Source organism: Saccopteryx bilineata, chromosome 1 (genome assembly GCF_036850765.1).
Source record: "Saccopteryx bilineata isolate mSacBil1 chromosome 1, mSacBil1_pri_phased_curated, whole genome shotgun sequence".
NCBI lineage: Eukaryota > Metazoa > Chordata > Mammalia > Chiroptera > Emballonuridae > Saccopteryx > Saccopteryx bilineata.
Genome location: NC_089490.1, coordinates 256,965,362 through 256,990,025, shown reverse-complemented (window position 1 = coordinate 256,990,025; position 24,664 = coordinate 256,965,362). Strand labels below are relative to the sequence as shown.

The following is a 24,664-nucleotide window of genomic DNA, read 5'->3' as shown; positions in this document are numbered from 1 at the left end:
TTTCAAATGCCATAGATGGAATGGAGGATGAGGCAATATATGAAGACAGTGATTTGTCATCAGACTCAGATGAAGACAAGCTAATGGATGGGAGTTTTGAGAGTGATAAGGAGTTGTATGAATTTTATAATGAATAAAACTTGAGTTCAATAACTTTATGTAGTACATTTTTTTTTTCAAATTTCAGGCCCCCAAAGTAAGGTGTGTCTTATACATGGAGGTATCTTGTACATAGGGAAATGTGGTATACCATTGCTGCTCTTCTGTATCTTTCTCATGACTTTAGTTTTGTGGTTGGATAATGCTTTTTTTCAAAAGTTTCTGCTTCCTGATGAAATTTGGTTACAGGCTGGTTTAAATTTGCTCATGGACAACATTAAATGCACTACTCTAGGTAAAGGGATGATATTTTATAAACGTAATCATAAGGCGATAGCTACATTCAGAGAGGATCTGTTTTTTTCCTTTAATGAGGATTATACTAAAACTCTCCTGAGAACTTAAGAATGTTTCTTATTTCTTAAGACCTCAAATGAGAGAAGTCATAAGCCTAGTTCTGTGTTAAGCCATGCCTGACTCTCCTGTGTGTTGCACTTACACTGTATGATTGATGGATATGCATGCAGAGGGGAGCTCCCTGAGAGAGTGGGTGCTGTCTGCCCTGCTCACCATTATCCCCAAGGACCTAGCAAAGAGCTTGGAGCCTAACAGATGCTCAGGTATTTGTTGAATGAATGAAGGTTTTATCCTTAGACCTTTAAGAAATTGTACATCCTATGTATCATGTTAGAGATGAGAAGCATCAATTCTTCATTGCGCCACCTTAGTTGTTCATTGATTGCTTTCTCCTATGTGCCTTAATGGGGGAGGGGTACAGCAGACCAAGTGATCCCTTGCTCAAGCCAGTGACTTTGGGCTTCAAGCCAGTGACCTTTGGGCTCAAGCTAGCAGCCTTGGGCTTCAAGCTAGCGACCTTTGGGCTCAAGTTAGTGACCATGGGGTCATGTCTATCATCCCACATTCAAGCCAGCAACCCTGCGTTCAAGCTGGTGAGCCCATGCTCAAACTGGATGAGCCTGCACTCAAGCTGGTGACCTTGGGATTTTAAATCTGGGTCCTCCACATCCCATTCCAATGCTGTATCCACTGCGCCATAGCCTGGTCAGACTGTATCACTGTTTTAATTCTCCTATATACATATATAGGAGAAAAATTATATATATATATGTATATATAATACATACATACAGGCATATGTGTGTGTATAAAGACCTTCAAAGCCTCACAGAGAGGCAGATGCAGGTCAGTCTCAGGGCTCCTTTTCTAGTGAGCAATTCCCTCAGGATAGCCGCATGGAGTCTGCAGGGGTTCAGTTTGTGCCTCTGTAAATTGGCAGAGTGTTCATAGTGTGAAACATTGTACACGTTCATAAATAGGTTAAACTAAGCATCTTCAAAAGGGATTTATGTTGCCCACATGATATAGTTTTCATCCCATAATTTAGAAATAAATTAAGATGTCCTAATCTTTAGTCTGTGGATTAACAAAATTATATGCATGCAATTTTCTTAGCAAGGCTGTTGAAGACAGGGCATTGTGGATCACTCATTCACAGTGTCGCCAGGAGTTGGAGCTGACTTATTAGCATATAATGTGTACACTCTCTGTTGGAAGTGCACGTTCGGTTATTTTTGTGACGAGAGATGTGATAAAAATGGGTTTGGCGAACACTGGGTTACCCCAAGTAGCTAAGGGTCATCTTATTGCCATTTGCATTGCTGTTTGGAGATGTATTCTTGTTTTCCAAGCTTCCATCTATCATGACCTTTGGTTTATCCATATCTTTATACCAGGCTGACTTATGCCACCAAGAGATTCTTTCTGACCTCTCTGCCATACTAACATAGATACATATATTTTTTACAAGAGGAAAACTGGAGCAGTTCCTTTTTGTGGTGAAAGTAAGAACAATTCTAGTGTCACAGGCATTAAGAATATGTACTCTGGAGCCAGGTTCAAACCCTGGCCCTGCTGCTTCCTGGATATGAGGCATCCCAGGCAAGTGATATTTTGATGCCACAAAGTTATAATTTCTAAAACAAGGCATAATAGTATCTACTTCACTGGTTTGTTGTGATGGTTAAATTAGATAATGTATGGTGAAGCTTCTAGAACAGTGTCTGAATATACTAAGTTCTCAGAATAAGTTGACTTTTGTGTATTAATACCAGTGGATTTCCATACATAGAGAATATATTGTATGTACATATGTGGAAAGCAAATTGCAATTGGTCTGAACAAATGAAGTATAGGCAAAGGAGTAAATTCTGGTATTATAAGCAATTCCTTAAGGATTTCTAGGAACTTTTTTAGACTTTCTAAAAGAGCAGTTTATGGTATTTGAGGTTACATTGCCTAGAGCCTGGACTTATAATGAAACTTCTCTATACTATCAGTGTTAAGGGACAGGGTAATACTCTTTTTTTTTTTTTTCTCCTCTGAGTGAATGAATTCTACTACCCTGTCTTCAAGTTCACTTATCCTTTCTTCCACTGATGTAATGTGCTATTGAACCCTTCTATTGTAATTTTCATTTCAGTTATTATGTTCTTCAGCTATGTGATTTCTGTTTGGTGCTTTTTCATATGTTCTGTCTCTTTGTTGAAATCGTTTGTTTATGCATTGTTCTCCTCACCTTGGTGAGCATCTTTATGACCATTATTTTGAACTTTTTATCAGATAAATCACTTAACTCCATTTCATTAAAATCAGTTTCTGGAGACTTTTAAAATTTGGAATGTATGCTCCCATTTCTTCATTTTCTTTGACTTTTTGTTTGTTTCTGTGCATCAGATAAAAGAAGCACCTCTCCTAGTCTTGACAGACTGGTCTTGTGTGGGAGATGAATCTCATTGGATCAGCCCAGCCCAAGCTCCTTGTTGCCTCTTAAACCTTTTAGGTTGTTCAAGTTGCTGTCTTTGTTCTTAGTAGCCCCCAGTACTTGAGGGCATGCCAAGACCCATCAGTGACCCGAAGGGGAGGATCTCAATCAACACCTAGGTTTGGGTTGATTAGAAGGTATAAACTGGGAAAATATGCAATTAGTCCCTTCCAGGGAAAGAGTGGGAGATGGGCTTTTTTTTTTCTTGTTCCTTCTGTGCTGAAGGAATAGCTTTAGCAGGTACTCAGGTGTGCACCCATTAGCTGCTGCTTTATCCACTATAGTCCTTGAGAAAGCAAACCCCATTGGTTATCAGAGCTGGATGATCCAGGAGCATGTCCCTTGGATGGCACAAGACATATATACAAGATCCTTCCAGAGAATTGCTGGTGATGTGGCTTTTTTGTTAGAGCAAGCTGTAGTGAGAAGGGAGGAAGTGCCCACTGGCTCAGGATCCAGCCAGCCCCTAGATGCATACTAATTAGAAACTGAACCCTCAGGCAATAGCTTGTATGTGGTCAAACATTTCCAGTGAAATACTGAGAGATGGGTGTTTTGGCCTCCTCCTTCTACACTGAGCCTTGAGGAGATAGCCATTGTGCAAACTTGTGTGACCATTAAGAACTCCTTCTTTGTTTGCTATAGTCCTGTTGGACTTGTGGATACAAATCCCTTTGGCTTTTAGAGTGAGGTATTTTGGGGCCTGTCCCTTAGGTGGGAGCCTTAAAAGTTGGGGTACTAGATTTGTGATCCAAAAACTTTGCTACTTAGGGAGAAGCTGGGAGTTGGGGGTTTCCTCCAGATTGTGTGTCTCTGTGTGGAGGATGGAGTTTATGATGAGAGCCTGTCTCAGCCTTTCCTACCCATTGATGTGAGCGTCTTCCCATTCACCTTACATATAGGGTCATTCAGATAGTTTCTGGATTTCTCTCAGGAAATTTCTCCATATATAGCTATTGATTTGGTGCTTTGATGGGATGGGGGATGTTTAGGAGACTTCTGTGTCACCATCTTGGTCTCTCTTCTTCAATTTCGTTTGGTTTTACTCTAAGCAGTTTAGAATCACTTATTCAATAAGCTGCATTGAACTAGAAGCGTACATATTTCATTAATGTTGCTTTTCTTCAAGGTAAATGAGTTACAGTAACAAAAACAGAAATAAACTGAGATAGGGGGCCCACAGCAATTTATCATATATTAGTGGGAGGTACATCATAAGTGGAAACAGTTTTTTTTTCAAGTAATTATTTCTTCTAACACTTATCCAAAAAGAGATGGAATTCTTCATAATAGTTGGGAGAACTATTTGAAACCTCAGTATTCACACTTATTAAAACTTCTTTATGTGTATTTGTTTATGTTTTGGAGGGGATATAAATGGATGTTACGGAGTGAGTATTGATTTCTGTAATGACTTTGTCATGGAAAAGTCTGATTGAAGCATTACTGTATTTCCTTGCATTTTATAATAAATCCCCTCACCCCTTTCAGTCACTGAGAGTTATCAGGAAGGCCAGAGATCCTGGAGAAAGCCCAGAGTCGTAACAGACTCTGTGTCTCATAAAGAAAAGCAGAGCCCTTTCTTGGCCCTGAATCTTACCCGTCATTATTCACAATGCAACTTCGTTATGTGTTCTAGGGAAGGAAATATCCCGGGTCTTATTCAATTTTGTGCCATAAATAAAATTGGATTCCTGTTTTGTAAAATTAAACCCATTCTTTCTGTGAAGAAGCTTTCCTAATAAAAGCTTTTACAGGGCCTCAGGACCCCAAATTTGCAGTAAAACTTTGACTATTTATATAATAAGTATTCAATAAAATTTCATAATTTGTCTGTTTTGTACTTTTGCTAGGGTTTTTGTTTTGTTTTGTTTTGTTTTTTTTGGACAGAAGTCTTTTCTCAAAGAATGATATATTTTTGAAAATTAGGTTAACTGGGATATTTTTCTGTTTTATTCTGTTGGTGCTCAGATAACTTTTCAGTTAAAGTCTTCCCTTCCTTTTGCGTCCAGCTTAACTGAAATACTTTCCTTCATCTGTGTTCCCAGCTGCTCAGCATGGCTGGCAAGCGCCAAGCTTTCCATCTCCACTGGGGAGGCTGCTATTTGAGTAAAGAGCCCAAGGTGATTACAGATGCCATCTCAGGGGACTGACCGCATTGCCCCTGGGAACAGAGTAGCTCCTCTCCCAATGGAAGAGGTAGAGCTTGTCCTGTTTATGCTTTCTGATTTAAGAGGGGAAAAAAGGACCCACTTGCTTTAAAAAGCCATATAGAAACCTATATACATACATATATATATGTATATATATACATACATATATATACATATATATATATTTACACAAACTAATAAATGGCAAAGATTTCCAGATTAAAATTTTTTTTTCCCAGAGTAAATTACTATTATTTTGAAAAACTGATTTGCACTTTTTTGCAGTTCTCTAGGTAAAAGTAGTTCATATGTTCAGAGGTCTCCTTATAGGCTGAAGTTCTTGTAGAAGAGATGGGATTCTTCATAATACCGATTATAAAAGCATAACAATGCTTGTTCCCCCCCCCCCAGTTTTTGTGATGTAATTGACATATAACATTGTATAATTTCGAGGTATACAATATGTTGATTTGACACATTTCTATAAGTATATTGCAAAATGACTATTGCTGTAGCATCAGCTAACAACTCCACCCCGTCACAGAGTTACTATTTCCTTCCTGTTGGGAGAACATTTAAAGTGATGCCATGAGTTATATCTGCTGAACAAACATTAAACTCTTTAGTAAAACAAAGAAAAATTTGTTAGATTGATTTGTTAAGTTTAAAGAGTTAAATTTTCTCTTGCCATTCTAATCAATTCTATGAATGGAAGAATATTTTAGGGTAAGCCAGTTGAGCTTTTGCAACTTTTATGCATTTCTGTGTTGGGCATAAATTTAAACACAGCTGATGTATTTAGAGAGCCCACTTTTCATTCTGTAGGTGTATGACTGGTTGGAGAACTGTCCCCAAGGAGAATTAATTGTTGAAACCGGTAGGACCTACTGAGGATGGCTTAGGGAATTAATTGTCTTAATTATTGATTGCAAAGATCACATTAAGAGTATGCTCCTTGTGCAAGAAACATCAATGAAGTTATAGCAATCACAATAGATATAACTTGAATCTAGAAATTAGAGAAATGGTTTATTAGTTATACAATTCAAGTTATAAGGGTAAGTACAAGTAGAGTACCTATGCAAAGATAAGTCATGGCATAATGAATAGTGAACTCAAAGAAAACTAGAAACCTTGTTATGGACCTGACTTTAATATTATATATAGTTATATAATGTGATACTGCTATTAAGAAGAAGGGTGGTTAACATGATGCTTTGTTTTATTAATAGTCTTCATAAGTTAGTTCCCTTTGAAGGAGAATGTTCGTTTTTTTATCTTATTTTTATTAATTTTAATGCAGTGACATTGATAAATCAGGTTACAAATGTTCAGAGAAAACATCTCCAGATTATTTTGACATTTGATTATGTTGCATACCCCTCACCCAAAGTCAAATTGTCTTCCGTCACCTTCTATCTGGTTTTCTTTGTGCCCCTCCCCTTCCCCACCCCCTCTCTCCTTCCTCACCCCCTTCCCAACCCCCCTCCCCATTACCATCACATTCTTGTCCATGTCTCTGAGTCTCATTTTTATGTTCCATCTATGTATGGATTCATATAGTTCTTAGTTTTTTTGATTTACTTATTTCACTCCATATAAAGGGAACCCTTCTCACTGCTGGTGGGAATGCAGACTGGTGCAGCCTCTGTGGAAAACAGTATGGAGATTCCTCAAAAAATTAAAAATCGAACTGCCTTTTGACCAGCTATCCCACTTTTAGGAATATACCCTAAGAACACCATAGAACTGTTCCAAAAGGAGAAATGCACCCCCATGTTTATGGCAGCATTGTTCACAATAGCGAAGATCTGGAAACAGCCCAAGTGTCCGTCAGTGGACGAGTGGATTAAAAAGCTTTGGTACATATATACTATGGAATACTACTCAGCCATAAGAAATGATGACATCGGATCATTTACAATAACATGGATGGACCTTGAATGTTTGTTTTTCTATACTTTAGAACTAACAGAAAAAAGGAAAAGCAATGCAGAGGGCCAAAAGGAATTTGGAAGAAAGTTTATAAGAGTAGGGGTTATTTAGCAACTAACTGTTAAAATGTGTCTTTATGGTTTAGTATTCCCTTAAGGAGTTTAAAGAGCAGTCATAATATTTCTTTTTATCTGCAGGAAAAGCCATTAAGTAAGAATTAGCAGTTCATTATGAAAGACTTGGTGGGAATTGCCAAATTTCTGTGACATCTACATCTTGTTTCAAATCACATACTGAAACCATCACGGTCTTTCTAGGCAACAGGAAAAGGGAATGTGCGGGCCCGCAATGTTTGTCACAGGGAAATATGTTTATCTTTCTTTGAGTAGAGGAAAGAGATCTGTAACTAGTAAGAAGCAAGATTTAACACTTGAAAAGGAGCTTGGCTGATGTTTTTATCCTTGAATACCATTTGCTGGCTATAGAACTAGAAAAAAAAAATGGAGCGAGGCTCAGCAGCATGGTTCTCGAGGTGGGCCACAAATTTGTGTCACCAGGCTTATTAACCTGGGTATGGCTACTGAATTATAAGACTTGGCCCACAGACTATGTGAAATGTCATCTTTGTTTTTCTGTCCAAACTTTGTCCTGGACAGCATACAAGTGGGTAGGAAACCCATAAAAGACAGATTTATTACAAAATACAGATTTCCAGGTTTTAAAAAACTTTTTCGTAGGAGTTTTGAAATTAATGCATTATGGACATTGACTGGTTCTGGGTTTTATAATTCTCTTGGAAATTTTGATGTTTTTCGAGCAGTCGTGTTACTTTCTGGTCTTCTATCACTTTGGATAATATCTAAAAGGGATAGATATCCCCACACTTTTTTTCCCTGACATTTAAACTGGTGTTATATTCCTTTAATTGCTAAGGTAACCCGTTGGATAACTGCTAGTGTTGGACAGAATGTTTTTTAAACTAGTTCCAATGGGAAATGGGTAAAATTGTCTCACTCGGCCATGTACAGATATACAAATCTTCATCATTTGCAAAGGTTTTATTTTATGTTATGTTATTTTTTGTGACAGAGACAGAGTCAGAGAGAGAGAAAGACAGACAGGAAGGAAGAGAGATGAGAAGCATCAACTCTTCGTTGCGGCTCCTTAGTTGTTCATTGATTGCTTTCTCATATGTTCCTTGATGGGAGGGGCCACAGCAGACCGAGTGACCCCTTGCTCAAGCCAGCGACCTTGGGCTCAAGCTGCTGAGCCTTGCTCAAACCAGATGAGTCCACACTCGAGCTGGTGACCTTGGGATTTTGAACCTGAGTCGTCTGCATCCCAGTCTGACGCTCTATCCACTGTGCACTGTGCCACCTCCTGGTCAGGCCATTTGCGAAGTTTTAAATCCTTAATTTAAAAATGTTTTCTGTCTTCCATCCTTTTTTTAGCTTTTCATTTTTAAGGAATCGTTATTCTGGCAGTAAAGAACTGAATATAGAATTGAGCTCTTCAGGAAAAGGATACTTTTTCCTTCATCAATTGAAATTGTAGCTCACGTTCACAGAGTTTAGAATTTCTCAGTCTGGGCTTCCGGACTGGCAGCTCTGGCTGTCAGCGCACAGGCAGTGATGGATCCTGCCTGGCCTCAGAGGACAGGCCTGTGTTCTGGTTGGGCCTAATAGCGGATTCACACCACAGACTTCCAAAGGCCATTCTTAAGATGTGATGAGTCATGCCGTTTTCTGCCAGACAATAATACATTTAGATTGCACTGTACTTTATTTGTCTCTGAAACAGAGCAGAGTTCGCAGAGCATCTGCTGGAGGTGCCTGTGGTGTGTGAGGAGAGCAGAGAATGCCTGCCATAGTTAGGCTGGCAGCAAATATCTAATGAGTGAATGAGTGAATGGTGGATACAAATCGTAGCCTTGAAGAAATACTGACAAGTGAAAAAATAATATCACTGCACAGTCTGGAAAGGGTGTATGACTTAATTACTGCTGATGACACCTAATGGTCACCTGCTGCCTGAGGCACAGGTTGCAATACCTGTGTCACAGTGGCATAGCTGGTGTCTTACACTGATACAATTGCAGAACCTCCCAAGCCGTTCCCTTAAATTATGCTTTTAAATGATAACCTGAGGAAAACTGTTTCACATATACCACATATCAGTTTATTGATTGTTTATTGTATCTTTTTGTATTAAAAGATCAAACAAATGTATATGATCTATATATCCCTCATTACTGGCTTTCCTAGTTTTTGAGAACTTCGGCCCGTAGAGTATTTATATGACAGCCCCCTGACAATCCAAGTAGGAGACTAGGCAGACTGCACTTTCCTCTGACAGATCAAGTGACTTAAATAACTTGAGAATGAAGTGGTTTTCTCAGAGCTAATTCTCTGCATGTTTAAAGCCAAACATTTTATCTGTCATCTGCTCCCCTTTGCACTATATAGTATTGTGTCTGGATTCCTAATATCTTGTATTAAATTCATATTTTCTAATTCAGTCCGGAAATGTGAAGGCCAGAAATTAGATTGCCATCTTTGCAATCTGATGAAGACTTTTAAAAAAATGTTTATTGTATTGATTTTAGAAGGAGAAGAAGGAAGAGAGAGGGGGACAGAAACATCAATCTGCTCCTGTATGTTCCCTGACTGGGGATCAAACCAGCAACCTCCGTGCTTTGGGACAATGCTCAAGCTATCCCACCAGAGCTGATAAAGACTTTTCAGTGTTTCAGTTGATTTAGTACTCATTCCTTGAGGTAAAATAAAGTATAACCAACCTGTATGAGATGCAAAATTCCTAGAATGCACTCCAGTATTGGATATCACAATGCAGATTTTCTGGAATAATTGTGTGTGTGATTGGTGTCTTCCTAGATTATCTGCAGTTGAGGGTGGTAGTAATCTGTGTGTCCCAAATGCATGCAATACAGGTGTCATGCTCCACGAGGGTGTCCTGTTTCCATATCTTTCTTAAGAGCATGTTTATATTTGTAATTCCTGTCCTGGAGTCACCAACCTCAGGTCTTGTGTGGGAGGCTGGTTTGTTTATATGCACACCAAAACCCTGACTAGACTGTTTAAATGCAAGAAGCCATAGGCGTGACCTCTCCTTCCATTCTCATCGAGAGTCCTGGAAAAAATAGGAGATTAATTGAATGACGGGATAACCTGGAGATGTTTTCTTTAAGCATATGTACCCTGATTTATTAATGTCACCCCATTAAAATTAATAAAAATTTATAAAAAAAATAGGAGATTGTGTGTGATGCTTATACCAGTTTCTCTCTTCACCTCTCCATGTTCATTTTGGTAATTTCTTTTCATTCTCTTTCTACTCATCATTTTGGCATTTTATAAACATCTTTAAATTTTCAAGTTGGGATATGTGCTGTAGGTTGAATTAACCTGCAGAGCAGTTTCCTTGTAGGTCCCAGTGTTTCCTCATTTCTGCTCATATGCTTTGTGCCAAGCCTAGAACTGTAGTCGTCAGACAGTGATTTCACGGGCCAGATATGTATTTTATTCTGAACAGAAATGGACTGACTGCTTCTCAAAGGCAAGGACCTCGCCCATCTCTTGTCTGCAGGGCCTGGCATATAATGTTACTGGAGTCAAAGGGTCTATTCACCTGCATGCATCAAAGCCAAATTAGATGCAAACAGGAGTTTGAAGCAAGGAAAGTAGTGGTTTATTAGTTGAGAAAATGGTACCAAGCTCAGAGTTACAGGGGAAGCGAGCACTGAAAGACCTGGCCTCCTGATGGCTTCTAGGGCATGGGTTGTATAGGGGAAAGTCATTAATCATGATGACCTAAATATTGGGATCATGGGCTCTACTGATTGGTTGGGGCCACTGTCCAGAGGAGCTGATCATTATATCAGGTCTGATATCAGCCATGGAATTTTCTGTCTGGTTTCCTGAGGGTCTGTTTTTGTAGGGTCCTGTGCCTGGGGCTAAGTTATCTTTAGCCTGAGGAAATTCTGTTTCTGTAGTCAACAGATCTGATGCTTTATTCTTAAGACAGTTTGGTTCTGACCAGAATGTGATATCCTAAGGGCTTGAAGATGAAGGAAGAGAATAGATGAACAGAAAGGAGAAAGGGTCATGTTTTAAAAATTGAGTTTCTTCGTAGTTGTAATACCGTTTCCCTGAAAATAAGACATCCCCTGAAAATAAGACCTAGTGCAATTTTTTTCAAGCTTAGAAATATAAGGCCTCCCCTGAAAATAAGACCCAGCACGTCTTCAGGAACAAAAATTAATATCAGACACTGCCTTATTTTCAGGGAAACAGGGTAGATTGTTGTACATGGAAATGGAGTCACAAGAAATTCTTGATGGAATTCAGAGTTTGGCTGGTTATGCTGATGTTTGTGATGACATGACTACAGTATATTAATAAATGTTGATTTTTTTTGTTCAACAATAAATGTGAATTCTTGTTCATGGAAAAATAAGACATCCTCTGTAAATAAGACCTAGCACATCTTTAGGAGCAAAAATTAATATGACACTATCTTATTTTGGGGGAAACATGGTAGTAGTTGTTTCATTCAGTGTTTAGCTACTGAATGACTTAGATGCACAAATTGATGAACTATATACTTAGGTGTGGCTTTGTGGAAGAGAAGTTATTTTAATGAACTGGATTTATGTGAATAAAAAACATTGTTCTTCATAAACTTAATAGCGTTGAATACATTTCAGTGATTCTACTCAGGAGTTATGAAACATTACTAAACCCTACAATGTAGCACTACTTCTGAATTATCTCGTGTTTTAAAATATCATTGCTTATAGATTATTGTCCCCATCATATTTTAGCTTTAAAATTTTAATACTTTTAAATAATTTAATAGTTTTAATATTTTGCTAAAGATTTAAGGCTGTATCCTGACTTAGCAGCAACTTATATGAATTAAAAATAACTTGCAAAAGTCACAACCATTGATTCTTAGTTCTTATCCATTGGTGAAACTTTTTACCTAAGAGATTTTAAGAGCTCATTGAGAAGACAGAGGTATAAAAAGAAAGCATAGATATATATATTTTTTAACCACTTCTTTATTTAAGGTAGGAAAGCCCAACCTTGACTTTGTATAGGATTCACTTGGGAATCTTCAGGAAGTATTGGTGCTTGGACCCCACCCCAGAAATTCTGTTTTAATTTTTCTAGGGAGGACCTTGAACACAACTATGTATTTTGTTGAGTGGGGGGAAAGTAGAGAAGAGACATACAGATGCTGTTGGACTCCAGAAGTCCCACCACCCTCATCCCTTCCCACTCACATCTCCTTTTTTCTCTCAGAAGTATTAATGCTGACTTTGATCGTAACCATTTGCTGGCTTTCCTTTATGGTTTTACTGTTTATGTATCCATAAGTAAAATGGTTTAGTTTTCACTTTTTTAAACTTCATATTAGTTGACATGTATTTTGTTTATTCTTTTTCTCTTCAACATTATAGTTCTTAGTTTCTTCTATATGAGTCTCTAATTCATTTTTATTTGTTAGAATGCTAATGTATGATTATACTGCAATTTATTCTACTGTTGATATGAATTAAGATCACTTTTATTTTTAACCATTTTATATTTTGGAGCATGTTTTCTGACGTGTAAAAAGCACAATCCTCACTGGGCTTTGTATGAAGGAATGGAATTGCTCAGTCCTGAGACATTAATTTCTTAAAATTTATTAGATTATGCCACTGTGTTTTCTGAAGTGGTTGCACTAATTTATAATTTGTATTTTCTCTAGTAATGAATGTAAGTTCACAAGGGCTTGGCAATCAATTTATTTTTCAATCTTTCTATCTGAATTTTTTGCTAATTGAAAGGTATATTCAAACCTTGTATACATATGATAATGACCCTAAATTTGGACTGAACAGTAAATAAAATCATTTTCCTTAAGTAATAATCAAACTGTCTGCCCCCCTCCCCCACCACTCCTGTGTCTCAGGCCCTGTGGCAGGTCTCTTGGTATGTGGTGTACTTCATGCATCCTTTATCCTGAAAAGTCCAGGGCAGAAGTGAGCGTTCTAAGGACCTTGGGTCTTTGCTGTGACAGCTTCGTTTTCCAGGCAGAGAAACTGAGGACTGGTAGAGTGAGGGGCATGGACCTTGAGTGCCCTTCCCTGTCTGGGCAGACGAGCCTCTCTTTATGACCTGATGGGGATATTGATTGAATGGCACAGCCTGCCCAGTTCCTTTTTGTGTCTGGGTGACCGTGCTCCCAGGATGTTACAGGTCAGATCTTTTTTTTCTTTAAAGATTTTATTTATTCATTTTAGAGAGGAGAGGAGAGGAGAGAGAGAGAGAGAGAGAGAGAGAGAGAGAGAGAGAGAGAGAAGGGGGAGCAGAGCAGGAAGCATCAACTCCCATATGTTCCTTGACCCAGCAAGCCCAGGGTTTCAAACTGGTGACCTCAGCATTCTAGGTTGACGCTTTATCCACTGCACCACCACAGGTCAGGCCACAGGTCATGTCTTTTAATGTTTGCCATTAGAGCTATTTGTAGTAATTCTGTTGTAGTTTCAATTGGATCAGATAAGTCCTGGCATCAACAAACAGGAAGAGACCTATTTATTTGGGGGAAAAAATGATTTCATTTTAATTGAATACCTCTACCTCTGCCAAATTGTATAACTCTTTTCAAAGTTTGCTTTCCTGACTGCTTTTAGAATCTGAAACTCTGTAACAAGCAGAATAATTTATATATATATATATATATATATATATCATGATGTTTCCTATTTCAAGCTCTTTGCCTGACTCTTTTCTCTAAACTTTTATACTAAATGAAAAAGCACTCTCTTAAAACATTTTGCTCAGCTTTTCATTATTTATTTTATTCAAGCATTAGAAGGTCTCTCTTCCCTTGCCGTCTCATCTCCCCAGAAAGTGAGTAGGTTCTGGAAGAAGAAGGGGGAGGGCAGAGGGAGGGGGTAAGAGTGTAATTCAGTCCCACATGTTTACTGTTTTCTCCCATTGAACAAGATGTGAGGTTGTAGCCCATAAGGAGAGAATGAGGAGCTGAACTGTCAGAGCAGGCCTGGAGAGCTGTCCTGGTCGAGCAAACAGCTTTCCCCCACACTCACACTGTTGGTCAGGCTGAATACAGTGAACTACACCTGAGCTTTGAGGGTATTTAGGGCATTGCTCCAGGAGATGAAGGGAGTACCATTGGCATAGTCGACTCTTTACCTTTATTAGTGGTGTTAATCTCAAAGGGAATGCAAAAGGTTTAGATGTTCCCTTTTGTTGATATTTTTCTTGGAAGAAAATTGTCTCCTGTATAACTATGGGACATTCTCAACAGATTCAAATTGGGATTGATGACTTTGAAGTTCCATCCTAGTATGGCTGGCTGTAGTCCCATGTTGACAGGCACGTTGGGGAGTGTATCTGCGTGTGTTTGTTTTGTTACCTGATCCTAACATCCCTCTTCCTGAGAATTATTGAAGGGAACAAATGGAAATATTATCAAACATTTCTTGTTGGGAATCCTCTAAGAATAAAAACCCTACTTTCAAATGAAACAGGCCTAAAGGTAAAAGTTTAAAGAATAGAATAATTAAAGATAAGCTATTTAATAGCCAACATAGTTTTTTTGAAGATATCTAGTATAATAAAATGTTTGGCAGGGGTACACCACCTTGTCTGTTTTTAGATGTTTTGACATTTCAGATGTCACCTTACAAGGTTCAGAGTCTGTACTGTGTCACACGGATGGTTGATGGCGGAAATATGCACTAAAGTCAGTGTCATTTCCATGGGACAGCTCATTTACATATTTAAAATATAAGGATTTACGTTTTAGTGATCTAGATATAGAAATAGCAGTAAAACCAGATAGAAGGTGACAGAAGACAATTTGACTTTGGGTGAGAGGTATGCAACATAATCAAATTTCAAAATAATCTGGAGATGTTTTCACTGAACATATGTACCCTGATTTATCAATGTCACCCCATTAAAATTAAGTTAAAAATTTATTTATTTATTTATTTATTTCTTTGAAGCTGGAAACCGGGAGAGACAGTCAGACTCCCGCATGCACCCGACTGGGATCCACCCGGCACGCCCACCAGGGGCGACGCTCTGCCTCTCCGGGGCGTCGCTCTGTCGTGACCAGAGCCACTCTAGCGCCTGGGGCAAAGACCATGGAGCCATCCCCAGCGCCCGGGCCATCTCTGCTCCAATGGAGCCTCGGCTGCGGGAGGGGAAGAGAGAGACACAGAGGAAGGAGAGGGGGAGAGGTGGAGAAGCAGATGGGTGCTTCTCCTGTGTGCCCTGGCTGGGAATCGAACCCGGGACTTCTAAAAATTTTTAAAAAGAAAAAAAGATTTAAAAAATTAATTAAAAATGTAAACTATGCAGTTTTCTTTTGTACCATGAGTAGTGGAGTATTTCCTGGTTATTTCACACTAGGGCTTTGTTGGATGCTGGCTCCACAAACAGCATCACCATCACCAGTGGTGAGAAAAAGCCGAGTGTGTTGTGCGCTGTGGTACAGGGGAGCCCCACCTCCCCTGGCCTGCATGGTTTCTCCAGTGGACAAGGAGGAGTGGAATTTATTGAGAGCTTGAAGTTTGGTTAACGAGGGTCTTTTAATGCAGAGGAGAGGTGATGGGGGTGATAGGCAGGAAGGGGAATTTGATTAGGATTTGGTAATGATCATGATATAATAAACAGGTTTCAGGGCTTAAAAACTGTCCGTTGAAGAGTTGATTCATTTTAAAGGATGTTCCCGTAGTGGATAGTCATTTGCCTGGGTAAGTAGGTGGAATAGCAAAGTTATGCTACTAAAGAGAATGGGATAGTAAAATCATATTAATGCAGATGGTAAGCTGTGTGGAGCAGTTGGTAGTTTTTGTCCTCAGGTCTAATTTGTGTGTTGGAGTGCATAGTTTGTGTCTGAGTTTAGTCAAGAGGTACCGGAGGCAGAACTAAGAATGAGATCTACTCCAAAGCAGCTGCAGATCCAAATTGCTGTAGGTATTAAAGGCTGACTTCCACAGGTACTCACCTGGGAAAGAGCCGATAGTCATCTGTTCCTTCATTCTATAAACAAATATTTATAGAGCACATGGCATATGCCAGGCACTGTAGTAGGAGAAAAGATAGACCAGGTCCCTGTCTCTCAAGCCTCTCACCCCAGTATGATACCGTGTTGTCTGGATCTCTTCAGATTGCAAACACAGTCACAAACATTACTTCACTGAAGGGTGTGTATAACTCAGATTCTTACTGCACACTTATTCCTGAATGTTAGAATTTTTATGTTTGTTAGGGTTAGGCTTGTTTTAACCTGTGTCTTGATAGCTATGAATTTCACAGGCCTAGGCTTTTCTAAATATAGGCAAATTTATTCTTTTACATATTTCCAATGTGATGTTTATCATGAGCCACCTGTGTTCCAGGCACTGGGTCATTGCAGTAAAACACAGCTGTACAAACTATATACAAATCAGTCAATTTAAACATATACAAATCAATGAGATTTTAAGTCAGTTGCCACTCAACTCTACAAATACCAAATGACTTCAGTTCGCCAGGTTGGATGCTGGATGTTAGGATTAAAAAACTTCAAGGACCCTTTTCACCCGTAAGATGATACACTTAGGAAACAACCATAATATAGAGTGGTAAACACCGCAATGAAACCAAGACACAGAGCAGCCAGGAGCTGGGACGGCTTTGGCAACATTGAATAGTCCCGCAGATCTACTAGATGGATGAAAGCACCACTGTGAAGTTTGAGGAGGATCAGGGTCCTCAGTTTTCTGGGCATATGAAGCCCATTTCTGTCCCAGCTCCTCACTGTGGGGAGCACCTCTGAGGAAGATGGTGGAACATGGAAGCTGCTTCCAGTGCTGGCCTCTCAGAGCTGCCCTGCTGGAGCAGCACCGTCTCCCCAGACAGCACCTGTTTCCAAAGGGGGGTCTGTTCCTATCCCTTTTTCCCTGGGTGACTTTATTGCACCTGAGGGAAAGGTGATGTGACTGTGCACCGCAGTGGCTGGGAAGGGCATTGCACCAGCAACAAGCTGACCTGACTCCAGTACCTGCCAGCTACCTGACCTTAAGTAAATCACTGACCTCTCCAAGTCTGTAATGTGAGGTGTTTGAATTAGATGCTTCTGAGCGTTCCTTCCAGCTTTGCCATTCTTATTACATCTAAGACATGCTCTCTGACAAAATGTAGGAGTCAAAGTTTATAAACAGAGGGACTAATATATGCTTGTCTTCTTTTCAGTGGCTCTTCACAGAGAGTCTCTCCTACACCTGGCTGTGCGGTGGGGCCTGCCTAAGCTTTCCCAGTTCCTCGTGTGTCTCCCTGGGGGAGTCCAGGCCTTGGCTTTACCCAATGAAGAGGGCGCCACACCACTAGACTTAGCTTTAAGTGGTGGACACGCCAATCTGGTTGAAGACATCTCAAAGTGAGTTTGGTTACTTGCTAGTTTCTCTCTTAATGTGTTTCTATAAAGATTCTGTTTCTTTCAAGCATCATGGAAAAATTGAAATAATCATACTACATGCTAATATTGGTGTATGTTTTACCATTAGTTCTCATGTATAAAGTACAGATATACGTAGGTTCTCGGGTTATGACAGTCTCGGCATACAACATTTTCAGTTTATGATGCTCACTCTCATAAAAACGTAAAGAAATTGAGATGTGAGTGTTTTAGCTCATGCCATTAGCATTGTCCTTATGGACTCTGTGGGTGAACTAGTTTGGTTGTGTGTGGCAGGAGAATACGCAGTAAAGTGGTGTATGAGTGAGGCAGTTGGTGCCCCCAGTATGCTTACCTATGTCATTTTGGACTGTTAAAAGCGCCAGTGTTCTGTTTATGTTGCTTTGTTTGGTAACTCTTTGGCCTTTATCATGACTCCTATATTTGTGTCCTTTTTTTTTTCTTTCTGTGGCTTATATGTGTTTTTATGTTCTAGATGATGATTTTACAACTGCACTGGATAGGTATGTGACTTAGGCTAGGGTGTGTTTTGGCTTACACCAAAATTCAGGTTATGTCACTGTTGTAGGAAAGGAACCAGGTCTGTCCCAGTAGAGCCTGAGCTCGATCAGGCATCCCCAATTGACCTTCCCCTTGCAGTGGGACACTCCTGCTCATCAGCAGGTCTGGCAGTCACTTTGAGGCCACTCTTGAGGTAGCTATGAGGATGCTACTTATTGCTACTGAGACCTATTGGAGGAGAGACATGACTGACACACAAGTTAGTTGCAAGAATCACACAGGCAGTTTATTACTCCCAAATACTTACGTTGTGCCTGGGTACAACTTAATGGGGCCCCATCGGTGAGCTCCTCTTCGCTGTCCTTGGTCAGAGCAGCACAATGACAGTCCATGTTCAACGCCGGAGTCTGGGTGATTAACTGCAGCTGGGGGCCCCTCGGCTTTAGCACCCTTTTCTGGCATATGCCTTCTAACAGGTGTTACTCTACTGGACTATCACATCAAACCACTTTTTGGGAGTTCCTAGCAGGGATTCCTTTTTTGAGTTAATCTACAGAATTGTCACATCAAGCCACTTTTAGGGAGTTCCCAGCTGGAAGCTTCTCCTTTATGTTAATCTGCAGAGTTGTCACATCAAACCACTTTTATCTGTATATAACTTCACACATACACTAACTGGGCCCTGCGCAAGAAGCATAGTCTGCCTATCATATCTGTACACCTAGGTTAATTCCCACCCAGAGGGTGTATTCTTATTCACTTGGCTTAATGGCTTTTAATATTATATCCTGATTTATTTCTATATACCTTCTATATTTCTTTTTAAAAATTTTATTGACACTTAATTGTAACAGAGTGATATTGATCAATTAGAGTACACAGATTCAGAGAAAACATCTCCAGATCATTTTGACATTTGATTATGTTGTATACCCATCACCCAAAGTCAGTCACTTTCTATATGGTTTTCTTTATGCCCCTCCCCTCCCCACATCCTTTCCCTCTCCTCCCTTCCCCTCCCCCTGGTAACCACTGCACTCTTGTCTATGTCCATGAGTCTCAATTTTGTGTCCCAATCATACAGTTCTTAGTTTTTTCTGATTTACTTATTTCACTCGGTATAATGTTATCAAGGTCCATCCATGTTGTCGTAAATGATCCTATGCTGTCATTTCTTATGGCTAAGTAGTATTCCATAGTATGTATGTACCACATCTTCTTTATCCAAACTTCTATTGAAGGGCTTTCTGGTTGTTTCCATGTCTTGGCCACTGTGAACAATGCTGCAATGAACATGGGCTGCATGTGTCTTTACGTACCAATGTTTTTGAGTTTTGGAGGTATATACCCAGTAGAGGGATTGCTGGGTCATATGGTAGTTCTATTCTTAATTTTTTGAGGAACCACCATACTTTCTTCCATAATGGTTGTACTACTTTACATTCCCACCAACAGTGAAAGAGGGTTCCTTTTTCTCCACAGCCTCTCCAACACTTGATGTTACCTGTCTTGTTGATAATAGCTAATCTAACAGGTGTGAGGTGGTATCTCATTGTAGTTTTGAGTTGCATTTCTCTAATAGCTAGTGAAGATGAGCATCTTTTCATATATTTATTGGCCATTTGTATTTCTTCCTGAGAGAAATATCTGTTCCTGTCCTCTTTCCATTTTTTTTTTATTGGATTGTTTATTGTTGAATTTTGTGAGTTCTTTGTATATTTTGGATATTAGGCCCATATCTGAACTGTTATTTGAAAATATCAACTCCTGTTTAGTTGGCTGTCTGTTTTGTTGTCAGTTTCTTTTGTTGTGCAGAAGCTTCTTAGTCTGATGTAGGCCCATTCATTTATCTTTGCCTTCACTTCCCTTGTCTTTGGAGTCATAAAATGTTCTTTACAGCCAAGGTCCATGAGTTTAGTACCTATATTTTCTTCTATATAATTTATTGTTTCAGATCTTATATTTAGGTCTTTGATCCATTTTGAATTAATTTTGTAACAAGGAGACAAACTGTAGTTGAGTTTCATTCTTTTGCACATGTTTCTCCAGTTTTCTCAGCACCATTTATTGAAGAGGCTTTCTTTTCTCCATTGTGTGTTTTTGGCTCCTTTATCAAAGATTATTTGTCCATATATATGTGGTTTTATTTCTGGGCTCTCTCTTCTGTTCCACTGGTCTGAGTGTCTGTTTTTCTGCCAATACTGTGATTATCATGGCTCTATAATATAATTTGAAGTCAGGTATTATAATGCCCCCAGCTTCGTTCTTTATTTCTTAGGATTACTTTGGCTCTTTGGGATTTTTTATAGTTCCATATAAACCTGATGGTTTTTGTTCCATTTCTTTAAAAAATAACATTGGAATTTTGATGGGAATTGCATTAAATTTGTTTATTGCTTTGGGTAATATGGTCATTTTAACTATATTTATTCTTCCTATCCAAGAACAAGGAATATTTTTCCATTTCATTGTAACTTTTTTGATTTCCCTTAACAATGCTTTGTAGTTTCATTACATAGGTCTTTTATATTCTTTGTTATGTTTATTCTAGGTATTTTATTTTTTTGTTGCAATCATAAAAGGGATTATTTTTTTAGTTCATTTTCTGAAGTTTCATTGTTGGCATATAAGAAGGCAATAGACTTTTGTATATTAATTTTGTATCCTGCAACCTTTCTGTTTTGGTTTATTGTTTCTAATAGTCTTTTTGTGGAGTCTTTGGGGTTTTCTATATACAGGATCTGCAAAAAAGTGAAACCTTTACTTCTTCTTTCTCAATATGAATGCTTGTCTGATTGCTCTGGCTAGAACTTCCAGCACTACGTTGAGTAAGAGTGGAGATAGTGAGCAACCTTGTCTTGTTCCTGATTTTAGAGGAAAAGTTTTCATTTTTTTTGCCATTTAATATGATGTTAGCTGATGGTTTGTCATAAATGGCCTTTATTATGTTGAGATATTTTCTTTCTTTACCCATTTTGTTGAGTGTTTTAAACATAAAATGATGTTGCATTTTATCGAATGCCTTTTCTGCATCTATTGATAGGATCATATGGTTTTGTTCTTTGTTTTGTTGATATGGTGTGTTACTGATCAGCATGGGAGTTTTGACCTGCTCCGTTTCCGACCTGGGCCGGTTCACCCCTCCTTAGGCAACCTGGTGGTCCCCCGCTCCCGGGAGGTCATCATATTGATGCCGAACTTAGTGCGGACACCTGATCGGCATAGCGCACTACAGCCCAGAACTCCTGGGCTCAAGCAATCCTCCCGCCTCAGCCTCCCGAGTAGCTGGGACTACAGGCGCGCACCACCACGCCCGGTGATATGGTGTGTTACATTAACTATTTTACGTATGTTGAACAATCCTTGTGATTCTAGGATGAATCCCATTTGACCATGATTAGTTATTTTTTTAATGTGTTGTTGTATTCGATTTGCTAGTATTTTGTTTAGTATTTTAGCATCTGTATTCATTAGAGACATTGGTCTATAGTTTTCTTTTATTGTGTTCTTTTTGCCAGGTTTTGGTATGAGGGTTATGTTGGCCTCATAAAATGTGTTTGGATGTATTGCTTCTTCTTCAAGTTTTTGGAAGACTTTGAGCAGAATAGGAACCAAATCTTCTTTGAATGTTTGATAGAATTTTCACTAATATAGCCATCTGGCCCTGGACTTTTATTTTTTGGGAGGTTTTTGATAGTTGTTTCTCTTTCCTCCCTGCTTATGGATCTGTTTAGGCTATCTACTTCTTTGTGACTCAATCTAGGAAGATTGTATTGTTCTAGGAATTTATCCATTTCTTCTAGATTGTTAAATTTGGTGGCATATAGTTTTTCATAGTATTCTACGATAATTCTTTGTACATCTATGATATCTGTGGTGATTTCTCCTCTTTCACTTTGGATTTTGTTTATATGAGTCCTTTCTCTTTTTTCCTTAGTGAGTCTGGCCAAGGGTTTGTCAATTTTGTTGATGTTTTCAAAGAACCAGCTCCTGTTTTATTGATTTTTTCTATAGTTTTTCTGTTCTCCATTTCATTTATTTCTGCTCTGATTTTTTTTTTTTTTTTGTATTTTTCTGAAGCTGGAAATGGGGAGATACAGTCAGACAGACTCCCACATGTGCCCGACCGGGATCCACCTGGCACATCCACCAGGGGCGACACTCTGCCCACCAGGGGGTGACACTCTGCCCCTCCAGGGCGTTGCTCTGCTGCGACCAGAGCCATTCTAGCGCCTGGGGCAGAGGCCAAGGAGCCATCCCCAGCGTTTTGGTCGTTCGACCCTCGCCAGGGTCGCGACCCACAGGTTGAGAACCACTGCTATAGTGATATGAACTTCCCTCTTATTACTGCTTTTGCTGCATCCCAGAGATTCTGATATGTTGTATTGTCATTTTTGTTTGTCTGTATATACCTTTTGATCTCTGCTTTTATTTCTTCTTTGACCCTCTTATTTTTTAGAAGTATGTTGTTTAATTTCCACATTTTTGTGGGTTTGTTTACTTCTTTTTTGTAGTTGAATTCTAGTTTCAAAGCTTTATAGTCAGAGAATATGCTTGGTATAATTTCAATCTTTCTAAATTTGTTTATACTAGTTTTGTGGCCCAATATATGGTCAATTCTTGAGAATGTTCCATGTACACTGGAGAAAAATGTATATTCTGGCATTTTTGGATGAATCGTCCTGTAGACATCTATCATATCCAATTGTTCTAGTGTTTTCTTTAAGGCCAATATTTCTTTATTGATTTTCTGTTTGGATGAACAATCTAGAGCTGTCAGTGGTGTATTGAGGTCTCCAAGTATGATTCTGTTTTTGTTGGTTTTTATTTTTAGATCAGTTAGTAGATGTCTTATATACTTTGGTGCTTCTTGGTTTCGTGCATATATGATATATTAAGAAGTGTTATGTCTTCTTGATTCAATTTCCCCTTTATCATTATAAAATGATCATCTTTGTCTCTGAGTACTTTTGCTGTCTTGTAGTCAGCATTGTTAGATATGAGTATAGCTATACCTCCTTTTTTTTTTTTTTTTTTTTTTTTTTTTTGCATTTTTCTGAAGCTGGAAACAGGGAGAGACAGTCAGACAGACTCCCGCATGCGCCTGACCGGGATCCACCCGGCACGCCCACCAGGGGCGATGCTCTGCCCACCAGGGGGCGATGCTCTGCCCATCCTGGGCGTCGCCATGTTGCGACCAGAGCAACTCTAGCGCCTGAGGCAGAGGCCACAGAGCCATCCCCAGCGCCCGGGCCATCTTTGCTCCAATGGAGCCTAGGCTGCGGGAGGGGAAGAGAGAGACAGAGGGGAAAGCGCGGCGGAGGGGTGGAGAAGCAAATGGGCGCTTCTCCTGTGTGCCCTGGCCGGGAATCGAACCCGGGTCCTCCGCACGCTAGGCCGACGCTCTACCGCTGAGCCAACCGGCCAGGGCTTACCTCCTTTTTTTGACTATTATTTGCTTGGAGAATTGTTTTTCAGCCTTTCACTTTGAATTTATTTTTATCCTTGTAGCTTAGATGTGTTTCTTGAAGGCAGCATACAGTTGGATTTTCTTTTTTTATCCACTCTGCTACTCTGTGTCTTTTTATTGGTGAGTTCAACCCATTTATATTTAACATAATTATTGACACTTGAGGGTTTCCTATTGTCATTTTATATATGATAGCTCTGAATCTTATTTGGTTCTTCTCTTTTGTTTTTCTGTTATTTGTTTTTGTTTGGTTGTATTCCATACTTCTTTCCTCTGTTTGTTCTTTTTTTAAGCCATGTGTTTCTGTAGTGGTTTTTTCAGGGGTGGTTACCATTAGGTAATAAAAAGTATATATATTGTATTTATTGTAGTACATTATCTCATGAGTGCTTCTGTACTCCATTCTCCTTTGCTACTGTTAATCTTTTTCCTCTCCCCTTTTTTGTTTTTGTTGTCACAGATTAATCTTGTTTTTATTGTGATCTTGTTGGAGCTTTTACTTGTGATTTTGTTTTGCTTTGTTTGTATCTAGTTGGATAACCCCCTTTTGTATTTCCTGAAGTGGGGGTTTTCTGGTGATAAATTCCCTCATCTCTTCTATATCTGTGAATGTTTTTATTTCCCCTTCATATTTGAAGGATAGCTTTGATGGATATAGTATTCTTGGCTGGAAGTTTCTCTCTTTCAATACTTTAAGTATTGGGGTCCACTCTCTTCTGGCTTATAGAGTTTGTGCTGAGAAATATGATGATAGCCTAATGGGTCTTCCTTTATATGTTGTATTCTTCTTTTCCCTGGCTGCCTTGAGGATTTTTTCTTTGTCATTGATTTGTGATAATTTCATTACGATTTGTCTTGGAGTAGGTCTATTTGGGTTAAGATAACTTGGTGTTCTGTTTGCTTCTTGGATTCGAGGCTCTAATTCTTTCTATAGGCTTGGGAAGTTCTCATCAATTATTTGTTTGAATATGTTCTCCATTCCATTTTCTCTCTCTTCTCCTTCTGATATACCCATTATTTTTATGTTGCTCTTTTTGATGGAGTCAGACAATTCCTGTAGGACTTTCTCATTTTTGAAAATTTGTGAGTCTTCTCTTCTCTCTGTGGTATCTCTATTTGCCTGTCTTCTATGTCACTAATTCTTTCCTCTATCTGGCCTGT

At 39.1% G+C, this 24,664-nt stretch overlaps 1 protein-coding gene across 7 annotated transcripts in view; it reads left to right on the top strand.

Annotated features, from left to right (window-relative positions):
* The window catches only part of ARHGEF28 (Rho guanine nucleotide exchange factor 28), a 373,409-nt gene that overhangs the window by 140,015 nt on the left and 208,730 nt on the right, over window positions 1-24,664 (top strand). For all 7 annotated transcript variants that reach the window (XR_010726857.1, XM_066241314.1, XM_066241342.1 and 4 more), the window contains one exon: window positions 17,310-17,493. Coding sequence is in view for 6 of the 7 variants with exons in the window: in XM_066241314.1 (XP_066097411.1) it covers window positions 17,310-17,493 (184 nt within the window). In the remaining variant the exon portion in view is untranslated. The remainder of the gene's footprint in view (window positions 1-17,309; window positions 17,494-24,664) is intronic.